The 16,894-nt window shown below is 39.3% G+C and overlaps 1 protein-coding gene across 2 annotated transcripts in view; it reads right to left on the bottom strand.

Moving 5' to 3' along the window:
* The window catches only part of nlgn2a (neuroligin 2a), a 374,697-nt gene that overhangs the window by 82,876 nt on the left and 274,927 nt on the right, over window positions 1-16,894 (bottom strand). For both annotated transcript variants that reach the window (XM_030162864.1, XM_030162865.1), the window contains one exon: window positions 7,632-7,781. In XM_030162864.1, the coding sequence (XP_030018724.1) occupies window positions 7,632-7,781 (150 nt within the window). The remainder of the gene's footprint in view (window positions 1-7,631; window positions 7,782-16,894) is intronic.

Genomic DNA, 16,894 nt, shown 5'->3' with positions numbered 1-16,894 from the left:
ACAGGCAAATGCAGCCCCTCTCCCCCTCTCTCCTCCCCACTGCCCCTCCCCCTGCTCTCTGCCCTCTCTCTCCCACTGTCACATCTCTCATCTCGCACCCTATTCTGTGCATACATCCTGGTCACGGTGCACATGCGTTCCGCTCGTGCTGCGTACAGTATGTCGACATCGGCGCCAAAAACCATTGACTGGTTCGCACGACACTGCTCCACGTCTAATATCTGAATGAGTTCACAGCCTGAGTTTCATGTTGTCTTGTCCTCCCGTCGTGTCTTTTGCGACAATGGCAGAGGGATATAAAAACCTCATCGGGGTGGAGGTGACGCATGTACTGTAAGCATGTCTGTCGCTAGGGCGGCTAAGGCAGCCAAGGCAAGGTCAAGTGCTCAGTGGCCCGGCGAGGCTTTTCATTACATATTTAACTCGGCAGCATTCCCCGCAGACCCAGCTGGAGACTGCCTGCTGCTTTTCCTCCCTTCCGCCACCACTTCAGCCATGTCTGCTTCTGGAGAAACTCGCCTGTCTGCGTGAAGACAGGTGAATTTCCATAACAGCATGCTGATGGAGACAGCCGTGTTCAGCTGTGAATAATACCATGGTGGTTAGCTTTAGCAGTGGGGAGGTGGTGTTTAAATAAGGGTATCAGTGGAGACAGAGAGAGAAAATATCACATCTCTCAATCAGCCGGAAGGAAAAAGGATTGAAAGGATTGATTTCTTCCACCCTGACCTCTATCACTGTCATTCCACCGTCTTTCTGTACTTGATTTCTTTCTGTTTTTCTTAAATTCTTCTTTATACTGACAACGCTCGTGCACGGAAACATGTACAGATAAAGCGCACAGGAGCAAAATAAAAGAAGCTCAAAAATAAAACTAACTAATACCAAGGTACCTCCAAATTTTAAAGCGCCTCGAGGAAAAAAGAGGTTTTTGTCATTACAAAAATAATTCAACACCAATTTTTTTTTCTCAACAAGTTATTCTTAGACCCGTTTGTTTTTCAGTTCGTACCACAGGATACAAAGCGCCTCTGCTTGTTCTGGCTCAAATCACATCTCGCCAAATGGGATGCTGTGAAGGGTGTGGAATGGATGGGTTGATGGCCAAGTTGCCACAGGGAGAAGAGAGATCTAAATGGGCAGAAGAGCAAAGCACTAAGCATAATAAAGAACAGAGTCTGGGAAAGAGGAATTGTAGAGCAGTCGTCCTGAATGCCAACATACTAGATTTGCCAAGACGAATGATTTACAGTGTTTTACTTTAATGTACATTTGTGATATGACCCTACTTTATATTGTCCTCCATATTATAAAGTATACGCCATGAACTTAAGGTAAAAGCTCTGTTTTTGCAACAAGCTAAAAAGAATTATCACATCATATCAGATTTAAGGGTAGTTCACCTGTACAGAGTCTTGTTTTCCCCACTTCAACTCCTTAGGAAGGCAGAGGTCAGATATAGAATTTTTAGGTAAAGACACAAGTTTAACATCCAATTAGGGATGTAACGATACGAAAATTTCATATCATGGTTACTTTGACCAAAATGATCACAGTTATCATTATTATCACGGTATTGTTGAAATTGTGCTCAAAATGTTCAAAAAATACTTATACACACACTGAAATAATTTAACCAAGTTGTATTTTGAAATAAATAAATAAATAAATAGGCACAATGCACTTTCTGTTGGCAGAAACATTCAAATATTAACCCTTAGTGGTCTGAGCCTATTTTAGTTGTTTTTCAGTACTTTTGATTTTGTCTTTATATACTATATAAACAAATGTTTACTATACCCATGTTTGGAATCTTTTTTTCAGCACAACTTCATTTATATCAACTGCCTATTATTTTATCTCTTTAACCTACTATATCAACACAAAAGGGCAGAAAACACAAAAAAATATATAAAATCCGATTTGAAAAATGTATATAATTTATTGCATAAATAACACAAAGATTCTAAATGAACCTTTTCAAAGACTTTAAAAGTGAATATTCATTCCAAATATTTGGTTTATAAAATTAAAACTGTAATAAATTAAAACTATACTTAAATATTTGACATAAAAGCAGATCTTTACATAGGTGTTTTCTCTGGAAAAGTGCAGTAATTAAACACGGTTATCATGATGATTAGAATTTAAACGGTAATACTAACCGTTGGCAATGTTACAGCGGTTTATCGTTATACCGGTAATCGTTACATCCCTACATCCAATCCAATCCAATCTAACGTTATTTGTAAAGCACTTTAAAACAACCACAGTGGACCAAAGTGCTGTATAGAAAAATAAATATAACCCAAATAACAGAGTAAAATACAAGAATAGATGAAAAAAAAAAAATAGATAAAAATGTAGAATAGATAAATTAATAAAACTGATGAAAAATAATATGTATGAAACAGCACATTACATCCCCATGTATAGCAAAACTAAAAGGATTCATATAGAAAATAAAATTAGAGCTGCACAATGTATTGTTTGAGTATTGTCCTTGTGATGTAAGTGTGTGCAATAGTCACATTGCAGGTTCTGCAATGTAGGAGGAAAATGAACTCAACATGGTCTCATCTAATTTCAAGGGTACCTGACACACTACGCACACCGATCCACTAATCACAATCCTTCTTAATCAGACCACGTCCCTGCAAATGGGGTGAGTCGCTGGTAACAACATTGAAAAGTGAGCAACACACAGGAGAAAATCACCAAAAACGGAGACTTGGTGCCACAAAGAAAAGCAACGTCAGTTATCTGGAATTATTTAAGCGACAAGAAGGATGATACTGAAACACATGTTCTGTGTCAATATTGCCATCCACCTGTTGCCACAACGAGAGGTATCATAACTAATTTGTTTGACCAGCTACGTCGGCAACACACAGCTATTACATCTTCGTGAGTATTTTTTCATATCACAATATGTATAAAATCACAATGTCAGTTTTTTCCAATATCGTGCAACTCTAAATAAAATTCATAGACATCTCCGTTTAGAAAATGCGAGAAATTTCTATTTATACCGTTAGATTTTTTGTAGAGAAAACAAATACAGACATGTTTTTTCTAACTTTCAGTCACTCAGTGGGACTAAATTTCTCCATTTTCTGACAGTTTTGAATTTAGAATAACTTCCTAAGGGGTTTTTTGATTACCAAATGGCATTCGAGTGCGTGGGGATGTATCACTGAAGTGGCTTTACACAAACTAGGGCAAAGCTTTGCCGCTACACTCAGTTAAGATGTGGAGGGATAAAGTCAAGCGGCTGCCACCCACTGCTGTGGGTGAGACCAAATTTCCAAAGATCACTGTATGGCAGCACTAGAAGTGGGCAGTCACTTGATGCATTGTCCAGGGCTTCAGGCAAAACTTTACTGTACACTTCACATTAATCATTTTGGCACATTAATTACCACCTTAACTTAGTAAGGTGGTACTCCTGGGATTTGAACCATGGTCATAAAGTCCCCAATCAGTTTCTGTTGTGTTGTCCTCGGGTGTTGCTTTGCACTGAACTAGTCAGCTCATATACAGTCGCAGAAAATATTATTAGACCATCAAAAGTCATCAGAAACAATGGTTACGCAATCTAGTACTAACTCCTGTGTGTATCATGTGACTAAAACAGACAGAAAAGAAAACATGGAATGTCTAAAAGCACTGTTTTTGGCAGTACAATGCCATAGCTATTAATGTACGAACTTAAGTGATTTTGGTTATTATCAAGAAAACATGGAAAATGGCTAAATATCAGCTCTGAAATTAAACTCTTATGAGATATTTTTGTTGTTATCATTATATTTGTCCAACAAATGTACCTTTAGTTGTACCAGGCATTAAAATGAAGGTGAAATTGAGGGAAACAAGGGTGGTCTAATGATTTTTTCCACAACTGTAAGTAGCCATGTATCACCATCCATCATCTCATTCATGTTTGTGTATTTCTTCTTTTCCATGCTAATAACAGCCATTTAGGGCTCTCATGGTAATGACATTTTAGTTGACTAATGGTCACACAGATAATCATGATTAACAAGCATTTATGTGATTAAATAGCAGATTTCTCTTTACATTTCATGTTTCACTCTTACATGTTTTTGCCTGTCTTTTCTGCACTTTATTTCATTAAAATGAACACGAAACTGAAGAAAACAAGTGCGGTCTAATATTTTTTTCCGCGACTGTACATGTAGTGTATAGGTTATGATGTAGCACATTTCTATGGGTGACACAGATTCACTCATGAGATGCATCACAACACTTACTTTGCATCTGTTTTAGCTGATTTAAGATCTCTGTAGAAGCACACTTCAATCAGTTTACATTATTGTATTCACTCACAGTTTACACCATATTTCTGTGCATACACCCACCTTGTTGATGTAAAACTGTGTGGTTTACACTTACGAAATGTGTTCAAGTTTGGGATTTCATTTCGCTCTCATTTGCATTCAGTTTGCAAAGTAAACACAACATACAGTAACATCGAAAAAGCAAGCTTTACAGTAAGCTTTAATTAGCAGCAGTGTGTTTAAATTAATGAAACCCCAGCTGCAATCATTTATATGATCAGTCTTTAACACCTTCCATAATTGGAAACATATGACATGTAAAGCTCTGCAGTCGTCTCAGTTTTGGAAATCAACGCTGCAAAATTCAGTTTTTGCATTAGGTGAATTCATCACATATATACAGGATAATGTAATATGACAGTAAGTAAAACAGGAAATATGTGTGTGCACAAAACAGTTTTGTGATGACAGTGAAAACCTACATCCCTTCTCCCTGAGCCTTAACCATTACAACTGGATACCCAACCCTAAAAACATGAATTAATCTCCAAATACACTGGTTCTCAGAATGACACACACTCACAAACACACACACGCTTACTGAGTTTACATTTCACATGACTACATTTAGTTTCTGTATCAATAATTCCTTCATTGCCCTTCCAAATCAGCATGTCAGCTTGTTGAGGCAAGACCACAAACACAGTCAGAAACCTTCACAGGGCACCCACAGTGCAGACATTGATATGCATGAATGCATGCAGCTACACATGCTTAATGCACACCAGCTCGAAACACACAAACGTGTACCTTTAACCCCTCATACTGGCTTCTCTGTGTGTCTCTCTGTCAAAGAAAAACGCCATCCATCATATAGGATGCACAGGGCGAAAGATTATTCACATTTCTCCCAATCATGGCCAAATTGCTCTGGATGGCTCTCATATTTGGAAGATAGCTGGAGCTTTCTCTTTGCATACAAATGACAAAGTCTCTGTCTCAATTTTCTCTCTCCTTGGCTCAAAGAATGTGATCAGAGTGTCACAGATAAAGTACTGAAAGAAGTAAATGCAAGCGATGCCGCCAGAAAGACAAACACTATTCTGAGGCATGTTGCTATTCTCTTAAAGCACACAAGTAAAAGAGCCGCTGCAGTCTAGAATGTAGAAATAATCGGAGTAATCGGAGAAAGTAATACCTCACAAAATGACAATAAGCTTGGAATATATCACCGTCTTTTTCTCACTGCAGATACAAACAACTTGTATTAGCAGAGGATGCAAAACTTCTGTTAGTAATCCATTTATTTGGATCTATTGTGAACAAGATTATGTTTATCCATCTGAAACTCATAGTAGGCTTAATATGGGATAACAAGATAGCACTACAAAAAAACATTACATTCAGCAGATGTAAGGCTTGATGTCAATCCTGCAATTAGTAAATGTCTTAAATAAATTAGACTATTAATCAGTCTGTTAATAATAGTTTGTGGTATGCAGATCTGGGCCTCATTAAAGGAACACTGCAGTTAATTGTTGCTATTAGCTAATGGAATTATGGTCATCTACACAAAAGCCTATAAATGTTCCAAACCAGATTTAACTCCATACCACTGATCAGTACGGGCACTAAAATGTAAAAGCACAGAAGGAACCCTCTTGATTGAACTCTGATAATAGTTACATTTTAGATTGCATTTTATTATCCACTTGTAGGAAAAATGCTGATGAACTCAATAAAGATGCATTGAAAAGCAAACACTTTAGGTAATTACATGCAAATGAAAATCTGTCACCATTGCAAAGGCTGCGTAAGAGCTCAGAAAAACAACACCGTAATGTCCTTTAAAAGAGAAACAAAACAAATCAAAGCGAGGCAGCCTATTTTGAAACAGCTTCCAGCAGCTCTCTCTCTCTCCCTGGCTAATGAAATATCTAATGCACTTAGTTTCCTTTAGTTAGCACCTGCCTCCTCAGAGGCATGTTCCTCCTCTCCAAGCTAAATTACTTGGTCTCAATGGAGCGAGACAGAGCACGTCGAGTAACAAAGAAGAGAAGTCAAGTGTATTTTCAAGAAAAGGATGACGACTGCATACTGGAGAGCCGAGGTGACAGATGATACCAGCTTTGTTTTTTTTTGTTTTTTGTCCCAAACCTGACTCACACAGAGACCCGAGCAGACGCCTTCAGTGTACTCCACCTGGTCTGTAAAACTACCTTAACTACTTTCCAAATCCCTCACCTCCACTGTGCTACGTCTGGTAGTAACGGCTCAAAAGTGCATCATAACCATGCTTTTGCCAACCAAAACACTCTGTAAAGCATTTTTCTTTTTACAAGCCGTGCTCTTTCTGCAATGAGTTATATAGCTGCAAAATAGACATCTAGAGGTTGGAAGTGCCAGGCAAGAGCGTGCTGTTAAAATGAAGAATTGTGAGGTGTATGTCTGTGTCGGTAAAAATGCCACGTCGGTATCTGATTTGCATTCTTGTCCCCATCTCTGAATTCCTTATCATAAAGGACTTTATATGAGAGTTACTAGTAAAATATAACTGGAGAAAGAATTCGAGGCTCAGTAGGCTAATAAATAACACAAAGGTAGTCCCATAACTGAAAAAGTCACATATATAAGCTTGTAAATATTTGCCTGTTGTCCTGATACGACTGCTAAATTAAGAAAGAACACATATAGATCATGTGCAAGTCTCTAATTGGCAAATAAAACTAGCAGGTTTTAATTAGTAGAGGCTAATACTGTTGCAAGCTGTGACTTTCATATAATCACCTTTTAATGATCTTGCAGTTTCTGTCAGTAGTAAAACAGCTATGGGTTAGTATTCACATCATGAGCTTGTGGAATAGAAAAAAACAACGCTTTGCTCATACTACATATAAACAGTCCATAAATACTTGTATTCTGTCCCAATATTCTTATAAAATAAAATGTGTCTATGTAAAAGTAGAAAATGGAAGCTGTGTTTTGATTAGAGTAATGAGCAAAGGAAATCCATGAGAAACGTAAGCTCTAATGATCAGTACCTGGACTGGCTGTCATTAGATTGATGAATTTTATTGATGCCATCCATCACACATCCAATCAAATAAGAAACTAGAATAAGAGTCTGCTGAGAGTACCCAACTCATAAATGACTTTTGTGTTAGCGGCACAGAAAAGATAATTAGATTGTGGCACTTTTTTTTTTTTTACTTTTTTTTTTAAAGCATTACTCTTGCCTCTTATCTTTGCAGTGACAAGCACATCTTATGGAACCTAGAGTGTGTGTTTGAACACAGCGGTTACCATGCAAAAGGTGATCAGGTCACTCACCAAGCACGCCAAGGCGATAGTTCATGGTCACCACAATGACATTGCCATAGGCGGCAAGGACGCTGGCGTCAAACATGTTCCCGGTGCCTTCCATGTAGGAGCCTCCGTGAATGAACAGCATCACTGGCTTCTTCCTGCGGTCACGAATATCTACACAGAAAGAGATAGAGCAACAAATAGAGAGCAAAAGAGAAAAAAAGTCAATAACTGTATTTACACCCCTCATATTCTCTTTGATCACACATTGTGTTAGACTTCAATATACTGAACAAACGGCAAATTGCCTGGCTGGGTGAAAACGCAGAAGTGAATCCGAGCACTGTTCCCTGCAGCTGGATGTCAGCTCTTAAAAATAAGAGCTTTAGGTAATTTAGATTTCAGGCAATGATTCCAGCAACAGGCTATAAAGAGAGGCACCACTACGAGAATCTACTCAAATGCTTCCTGGTGATTAAAGCAATAATGCCTAGAGAAAATCCCTGGGTAGTGCTGGATATTACAACCAACCTGTATATCACTGCCTCTGCCAATGTTTATATCGCACTGAGGCTCAGATTGACCAACGCAATGCAATCTCAACCACAGTGAAGTATATGTTCATTAATTCCATCAGGTTATTTAGTAAAATAAAGTAACACAACAAAAAAAGAAACAGAAAAACTAGTTAAAATTTTTTTTGTACAATGGGCTCTATGCACAGCCCCACTACTTCCTGAAGTTAAGGCAGCTCCTTTATTCCGTGTTTTTTGTTATTGGACACACTGATTAATCCAGGTGTGTCTGACCACAGTAGTCCCAACAAGAAGCAGCAGACACACCTGGATTAATCAGGGTGTCCAATAATAAAAAACAGGAAATAAAGGAGCTGCCTTAAGTTCAGGAAGTAGTGGGGCTGTGCATAGAGCCCATTGTAGGCGCCAATGTACTCAAAAGGCTGTTGCTGCACGAGCTTGACGTGTTGGTGTCAAAGCTCACCCAGAAGAGCTTTCTACCGCAAAGCAGAGATGTTTTAACACCACATAAAAAGGCACTTTGGGACACTGCCGCAGATACAGTGAAAACAAAAGGGCACTAAGTACTATTTACAGGAAGCAAAAACATAACTCCATGACACAAAGAGACATATTAAAGCCACGTTTGCCAGGAGTAAAGCTGTATTTCCCTCTGAAGAAAACCATTTCCTGTGCAAACAAGAGATAATAAAAGGCCACTGGCTCCTAATATATCAATTCTGCTATGAATTTCCATAATTTTCTCGTTTTATTTTGCACCTTGGAACTTGGAACTCCCATAAATGCAAATTGCAGCTCACTCCATGCTGCGGGGATCGTTATATCCAACTATTTCTGGGTCAATTCCCCTGTGGTGAATTTCCAGAAAACACCGTTTCAGTGGAAGAATCATTTTATGTCGGCACAAATTGCTTGTGGAAAGACAACATATAAGAGCTGCATAATAATATAAATTCTGGAATCAGAAAACTGGCCACGAAGTTGAAGTTTGGGATTTGTTCTGCACTTTCTCTCACGTGTTAAACACTGAGGCTTCACATTGTGTTTTTCTTCAAATTGTAAACCTGCAGCTGACTGATTTCACATGTGCAGTGGGATGACAAGCCTTCTCTGCTCACTGTGAAATATTAAACTCTTCCTGAGGCCTTGTCTACTTGTACAACTGAAGTGTGCGACTAAATTTCAAGGACATATATAAAAAAATATGCAGATCGTTTCAGAATTACTGCAGTTATTATCAGTCAAGAAACATTTTAATAGATGCCTGCTGCTGCCTGTGCATGTAGGCGGGTCCCTGATGGGCCCTCATTGGCCTTTGAACCAGTCTCCCAGCAGACTGAGATCAACGATACTCCTGTGTGCCAGGAGCCTATAGTAGCATATGGCACACAGGACTTACCACTGTGGCACAGTGACAGCCCCTCTTGGCTTCTGTGTGTGTGTGTGTGTGTGTGTGTGTGTGTGTGTGTGTGTGTGTGTGTGTGTGTGTGTGTGTGTGTGTGTGTGTGAAGGCCTGGGGACATGAGAGAGCAGCAGTGCAGAACAACCACATAAATAACTACTACAGCATCTGTTGGTGAGGAAAAGAGATGAAGGGTGTTTGGCTCCATTTGAAGACCTGTTTATATACATGTGAAATACCTGCTGAAACATGGTGCAGATGGAGCAAACGATCTAAACAGCCTAACACACATGTCCAGTCACATATATGGGTATATATATATATATATATACCCACGTGAGATACGTATTTATATGTATGTATATATAAACATGGGCAGCCATGACATTAAATCTGGTGCATCAGTCAGGCAGACACACTTGCACTAGGGAAAGAGAAATTTACAGGCAGCTGCAATAGAGAGTCGCTATGGCAACTGTTTCACTTGGGCTTGTTTCCGCCTCCTTTCTCTCTGTCTCTGTCTCCCTCTCTCCCTACGTGAGACACTCTCACATGGACAGAGCCTCATTGACTGTTGCCGTGGCAACATATTGCACTTGTGCATCTCTAACCCAGTGATGCCCTTCGCTGCGTCTCTACCTGCATCTCATTTCATTAGTGGCAAATGACCACATTCATGCGCGTTAAATATACACGCGCATGTGGGCATCCTGCATCAGGGGATGAAGACTGACAGCCACTGGCATCATGGGAGACAGAATGCAGATGCACTGATGTACCCACCGACACCCACACGAGTCACAAAGTGCACATGAGCACACACCAAGCAGGCTGTCACAGCTGACCTGTAGACCCGGAGTCCATGGATCAGTTACAGGGCGAATCGCTGTGGCACAGTGACAGATAGGACTGTGGCCCTCAGGGACTACAAACTCTCTCTTCCTGTCTCAGGCTCTCAGGCTCTCTCTGCCTCTGGCTTTGTCATGTTGCAACCACAACAAAAGTTTAGCAATGCCACTCAGGAAGTAGAGTGGGTCATCCACACACCATGAGGTTGGAGGTTCAAGGATTGTGGTTTGGTGTGGTGTTCATGTCTTTCCTTTTAAACTAGTCCCAGTGAGAGTTTCACTGATGTGTAAATGGGTGTGACACCCTGTATAGCCCTTTGAAGACTATTAGTGTAGAAAAGTGCTAGAAAAATGCAAGTCCATCTACCATGTAATAAAGACTGTTGGTTGGATGGAGCTACATTTGATCAAAAATCAGAATTTTAAACCTTGAATATGATTTTTACAAGTTTGTAAACTTGTAAAACTTACAACTTCAAATGGATTGGATTGTCAAGTGAATGATTCTCCACTAAAGGTGCATTAATGGCAGTTTTACTTTTGGCCAAAAGAGTATTGAACTGTCTTGTCTGGAATAAAACTACAAAACAAAAAGAGCATAAATGCAAGTTATAAAACTGCTAACATTATGAGCAAAATTCAATGATGAAAATAAAATGAGAATAGCTATATTAATTTAGATTAACCTCCTAAGACCCAGCAATGCGTTTTCTGTCCATGTTTGTGGACAAGAGTTTCACAGCTTCCTCCAAAAAAACCAAAACAAAACACAAAGGACATTCCGTTAAAAAAATGCATCTGAAAAAACTGTTGCATCATGATATTTCCAATATAGGAAAAAGCCGAAACTTGTACTTTCCTGGGTCTCAGGAGGTTAAATGTAATCCAGGGTCTTCATGTAGAAGGATGGACATGAAATAAGTGTTAAATTGTATTGCTACTGGTCTTAAAGTGAAACTGTTGAAACGGGCACAACAGATCCTGCAAAGCATCATGATGTTCTACATACTATGTAGCACAGAGGGAGTTTGGGATATGGGAACCCATCCTGTGTATACAGTATAGACAAAGCCTCAGCAAATCCCGGACATCATATCCTGCAGATGGTCAACTTTCACCCAGATATGAAGACATTTCTAGGGGAAGGGAGAGACTCAATGTGCGGCGGTATTGATTTGTATTATTACATTTTTGTCTTCATGTCTAATTCTGGAGACATTCCAGTCCCACCTACCTGGAGGTCAACATCACTGAGAGAGAAGACTTAAGGAAAGTTTTTTGAAACAATGTAAACTGAAGCTCTTTTGCAAGTTAGTGGCGGGAAGTCACTGCATATGTTATCTACTTATGTATTCAACAGGAAGTAAATGTATTTGAGCTTTTTTCACATTATGTTTCATGGCATATGTTATTTCATTCTAATGGAATGAACGCAAGTAATGTAAACACTAATAAAGGGATGTGATGGAATTGAATTAAAATCAATAAAAACACATAAACAAAACATTTTTACACAGATCTAATGGTTGTGAGATGTTTTAATGGGGAAATGCCACACATTATTATAGCTTTAAATGCTCTGACTATAAACGGAAATGTCCCCATTTCGAGGCTGGATAGGAAGTTTATTTACAAGTCTTTCTGTGTCTGCCTGGTCTCCTGACATCTATGTACTGTACTTGGGGGAAAAAATGCACAAATGCACCCGAAAATACTTAAAAGCATCAACATTTAAATTATTAATCTAATGTTGTGCCTCTGGGTTAGCCATTCTATTCAGTTCATCTCATAATAACTGAGACCTTAAAAATACACAGTCTAGACCCTTCCTTAAAAACAGGAACTCCATATACTATTGGTATAAGTTTTTCCCCAGAATCCTCCATTCTAAACTGGAGTGGGCAAGAATTTTCAGTGAGGGATTTGTTAGATTTAATGACCTACAGATTTGGAAATGAGTACATGTAGTCCAGTGTTAATAACTGTAATGTGACTTTGTTGATGCTGCGTTTCCACTACATGGTACAGGCTCAGCTCGACTCGGCCTTTTTCTGTTTCCATTACGTAAAAGAACCTGGAATCTGGTTCCCGGTACTATTTTTTTAGTACTTGCTTGGCTGAGGTTCCAAAATAGGTGAAGAGATACTAAAATGTGACGTTTTAAACACTGCAGACCACTGATTGGTCAGAGAGTTGTCACGTCATTAAAAAAAAAAAAAAAACAAATTCGGAAGTTTACAGTAAATACACCAGTAGGTTATTCCATGATGACAGCCCATAAAAAACGACATCGTGGTTGGTCGAGGAGGTTCAGACATTTCTGTCTTTGGTGGCTGATGAAAAGATTCAGCTTGACAGGGCAACATGCAACGAGCGAGTTTATCAGCAACTTTCTGAGCAGATGACACGGAAGTTATGTGCAGTGTTGCTATGGCGTCCAGGTACTCTAAAGTCGGTAGTATCCTGTAATGAAAATGGTCTCCAGGAATAGTACCTGGTACCAGTCGAGTTGAGTCCAGTTGAGCCGGTACCATAGTGACATCTCTAAAACTCATATCATTGTGATTTTTACTTCAAGAAGTGACTGGAACTGAACAATTTTGCTTTCACTTAAAAAAAAAAAAAAAAAAAGAAAGAAATCAATAGAATGATAGATCTTCCGTAAAAATCTTAAATGTTGCTTTTTGCACAGGCAGACAGCCAACTTCTTCAGCGTCTACATTTGTTGCTGACTCCCCAACTTTATGAAAAGTAAGTCCAATCATGGTGGCACCCAAATAACAACAGATCACACTTGAAAAATGATTAATCAAAAGCCGCAATAGCAAAACTGAACTGAATAAAATAACGACGTGATGGAAAGAAATTGGCAAAAACAAACAAACGACAGTGAAGACAAAGCAATATGGCAGAGAGCAGATGAGGGTTGGTACCCTGAGGAGCTTAGCATGGCTGCTGATCCTTTCAAGCAGAACGGAGACAATGAGACGATTAGGCCTAAACTTGTGTCGAGTGTTCCAGTTTAACACACCGCCCACCGTTGCCCTCAGAGACGCCACATTCTGGTCTCCTGATGAGAGACGGGTGATCACCTCGGATGTATTATCAACTGACTGATTCATGACGGGGATGGAACACGGTCTGCTCTCCTGTGAATGGATGTTTGCTGTTAGTAAATACTGACGGGTCCTGCAGAGAAGGAGAGGAAAGACTGATACAGCTGAACTTCAGGGTGTAACAGGAAAGATAAATGAGATAAAGTGACTCCGATTATAAAGTCCACACTTGTGTTTCTTGTTTATTTATTAAATAACAGCTGAGGCTTAACCGAGGATTAACCTCCACCACATTCCGTCTCATTAGGCTTTCCTGGGAGCTACAGCAGCAGAGGGACACGTGATGGCTTGGTGAGGAGGACACAGCATTTGAAGACATATATTATTCCTTAACAGAACAGAGCACAGGAGCCTGCTGAGATATCATCTTCCCTTACGTTAAACTGAGCGTGGAGAGATGGGAGCTCAGGCCCTCTCCTTACAGAGGGCCATAATTAAAAAGATATCGAATCACACCGGGGTGAAACGACAACTCAAGCGGGAATAACGCAGCATATTGAATTTTATACCTCTACCAAATTAGCATTTTCATTTTTCTCATACAGGCACGACTTGTGTGCATTTTTCCACCATTTTCATTTTCATTTTCATTAGTATGGATGGGCTGGCATGGGTGTGTGTGCACAAGCACGTGTGGGTGGAGATAAATATTGACCTTTTACGCTGAGGTTCCAGCTGTAATAATAGGCAAATTGCTCACAGCAAATGATGAACTGTCATCTGTGTGCAAATACACAGAAGTGTCTTTGTACTAGTGGTCAAATTAACAGGAAAGGTTACAGAGTAGTGAAAACACTGTCACAGTGTAACAGAGGAGACACATTGGTCTGTTTTTGTACTTTTTATTGGACTTTTTACAGAAAGCTTATCTTGTATGTGCAAGACGGTTCAAGAATATGCAGAAATTCAGCCCATCACCAGTTCTTGTGGTTTAATATGATATGGAAGAAGGCTTTACTCTGACTACTGTCCTCATTAAAGAAACATTTATTAAACCATGAAAATATTATCTTCTTCATATTCAGAAGATAGATTTCAAAAGGTTCATTTGTACTTGAAAGAAGAATTCTACATCTTTGATGCCCCAGAACTGAACATCCAATTTCCTCAGAAGTGTGCCAAACTAAAAACAGACCTAAGAATGCAACCTATTTTACATTTACAATATCTGCAAAATATTACTCATGGTTGTCTGAAAATGTCACTTTGAAGGTTTCAACTCATGAGAAACATCCAGTGAACTCTATTCACTAGCAATCCATACTGTCACCCCACTGTGAAACTGTCTCCAATGATATGACAGTGTATCTGTGTGTGAGTATGTGGGTCAATAGGAGTTCAGTGAAAGGCTGATGTGATAGAGGGCTGGAGGTGGAGACAGACACTGGGTGATGAATGGGATGTGATGAGATGCACAGCAGCAGAGCTGGCCTATAGGCCACCGAGAGAGGCAAAGGCTTAATCATTAAAGCACAATGGATCAAAGCAAAGGCCATACTGATTACATCTGTGATGCTGTGTGTGTGTGTGTGTGTGTGTGTGTGTGTATGCACTGATATTAATGTGTGTATGCAGCAGCTGGACTGCTGGACATGGAAAATATGTTTTCAAAGGGAGACTATTTTACTCTCAGTGCTCTGAGGCATTTGTAGCTGCATGAGTTCTATTTCTGCAGCAAGGTCAAAGATTGTCAATAATAATCGTAATGGACGTCACCCCTCAGCATTAAGACACTTTTGAAGGCAGAAATTTGCATTTTGACCATTGGCATGTTAACTCTATGGAGTTCGAAGTTGCCATATTTGGACTGCAGGAGTTTGAGGGATGATGGATGAGCTGATGTTGAATGCTAGCGTACTGCTATAAAAAAAAAAAAAGACTACACCATTTGCATAACAGAATCATTTGACAGTATTGGTAATTAACCATAATAACTGCTAAATGCTTTTTATTCCATAAACAGCAGCACCTGAGCCGAACTTTACATGTGAGTGAACTGTCACCCATCTGTCACCCTCAATCAAAGCCAGACATAGCAGATGACAAAGTCTCCTGACAGCCCTAATGATAAAACACCAGAACACAGCTAGGGAGTCCAAATCAAACAAATGACACTGGAATGACTTGTAAAAAAAATCATGTATTACTTTTTAGTGAGATTCAGTGTAATCCTATGGGAGATAAGCCTTTTGGAGTAGCAGCCAGTGGTTACACTTGAACATACTTCTGCACTGGCTTTACTTTGAAGATGCCATCTTTGCTTCTTGATAAATAAAACAAATTAATGACAAATCACATGCACATTCCATTGATAAGGTTCACCACAGACTTGCCAGTTGATAAATGTGCTTTTCCTGCTGCACATTTCATGCAGCCAGGTTCCACTTCACATCAACACCGATAAAAATCAACAAGCCGAAATGAAAAACTTGCTTCAAACAGTAATTATTCACAGTAGGCATCGCACCACTCCTACTTACTCGGAGTATTTTTCTTAAACAGAGATGATACAAGGGATTGTCTTATGATTTCCTCCTGAGTATCCGAGTGCTCATCGAGTGACAATTAAAGCGTGTATAACTACATGAAGATCATTAACAATTATATTGCTTTGTGAAACATTATTACATTTTTGAACAGTTTTGGCTCCAGTCGGTTGATAGTAGCACAATTAAAGAGTCTATTTTGGCATCTGATTAGCAGATATTAGCCTGAAGTGTTACTCATTGTGTCCACTGCTAAAACTGTTAGCATTCATATACAGTCAGTGGTTCCCAACCTTTTTTGGCTCATGACCCTTTTTTTTTTTAACTTGTCTTGCATCATAATAGCAGAATGGTGATCTGGCTGCCTTTTTGTGCTGAACAAATTTGCTTTGCCAAGGGAAACTTCATAAAGTATATGAGGCTCCCCTTGATATTCTACCGTCTTTATTTTGAGTTACGTTGAACCACATTTCGACGCCGGACCTGACATGAAGGAACAGGGGGGAGGAGAAGAAAGGGGGAGGAGAGAAGGAGAAAGTGAAGGGGGGAGAAAAAGGAAGACGAAGATGGCGAAGACCCTCACTAACAATAACAACCATGGTGATAGTTATAATGGTAATAATAACTAGAAAAAGAACTGAGTAAACTAGGGAGAAAAAAATGAAATTACAATGAAATAAAATGAATAAGACCTATTAAATGAGAAATATAAGAAAGGAAAACATAAACAAAATATCATAAACAACGACAGCACAAATAATACCAGAAACAAATCCACATGACAACAGTTGTTCACATTAATCTCCTGCGACAGAGTGACTACATTTTCACTAGGAACAAAATCGTGACCCCATTTTAACATCACAAATTTCTGCCGACCCCAGGCATTAAAAACAGAG

Source organism: Sphaeramia orbicularis, chromosome 18 (assembly GCF_902148855.1).
Source record: "Sphaeramia orbicularis chromosome 18, fSphaOr1.1, whole genome shotgun sequence".
In the NCBI taxonomy this organism is placed as follows: Eukaryota; Metazoa; Chordata; class Actinopteri; order Kurtiformes; family Apogonidae; genus Sphaeramia; species Sphaeramia orbicularis.
This window is presented reverse-complemented; position numbering and strand designations above follow the sequence as displayed.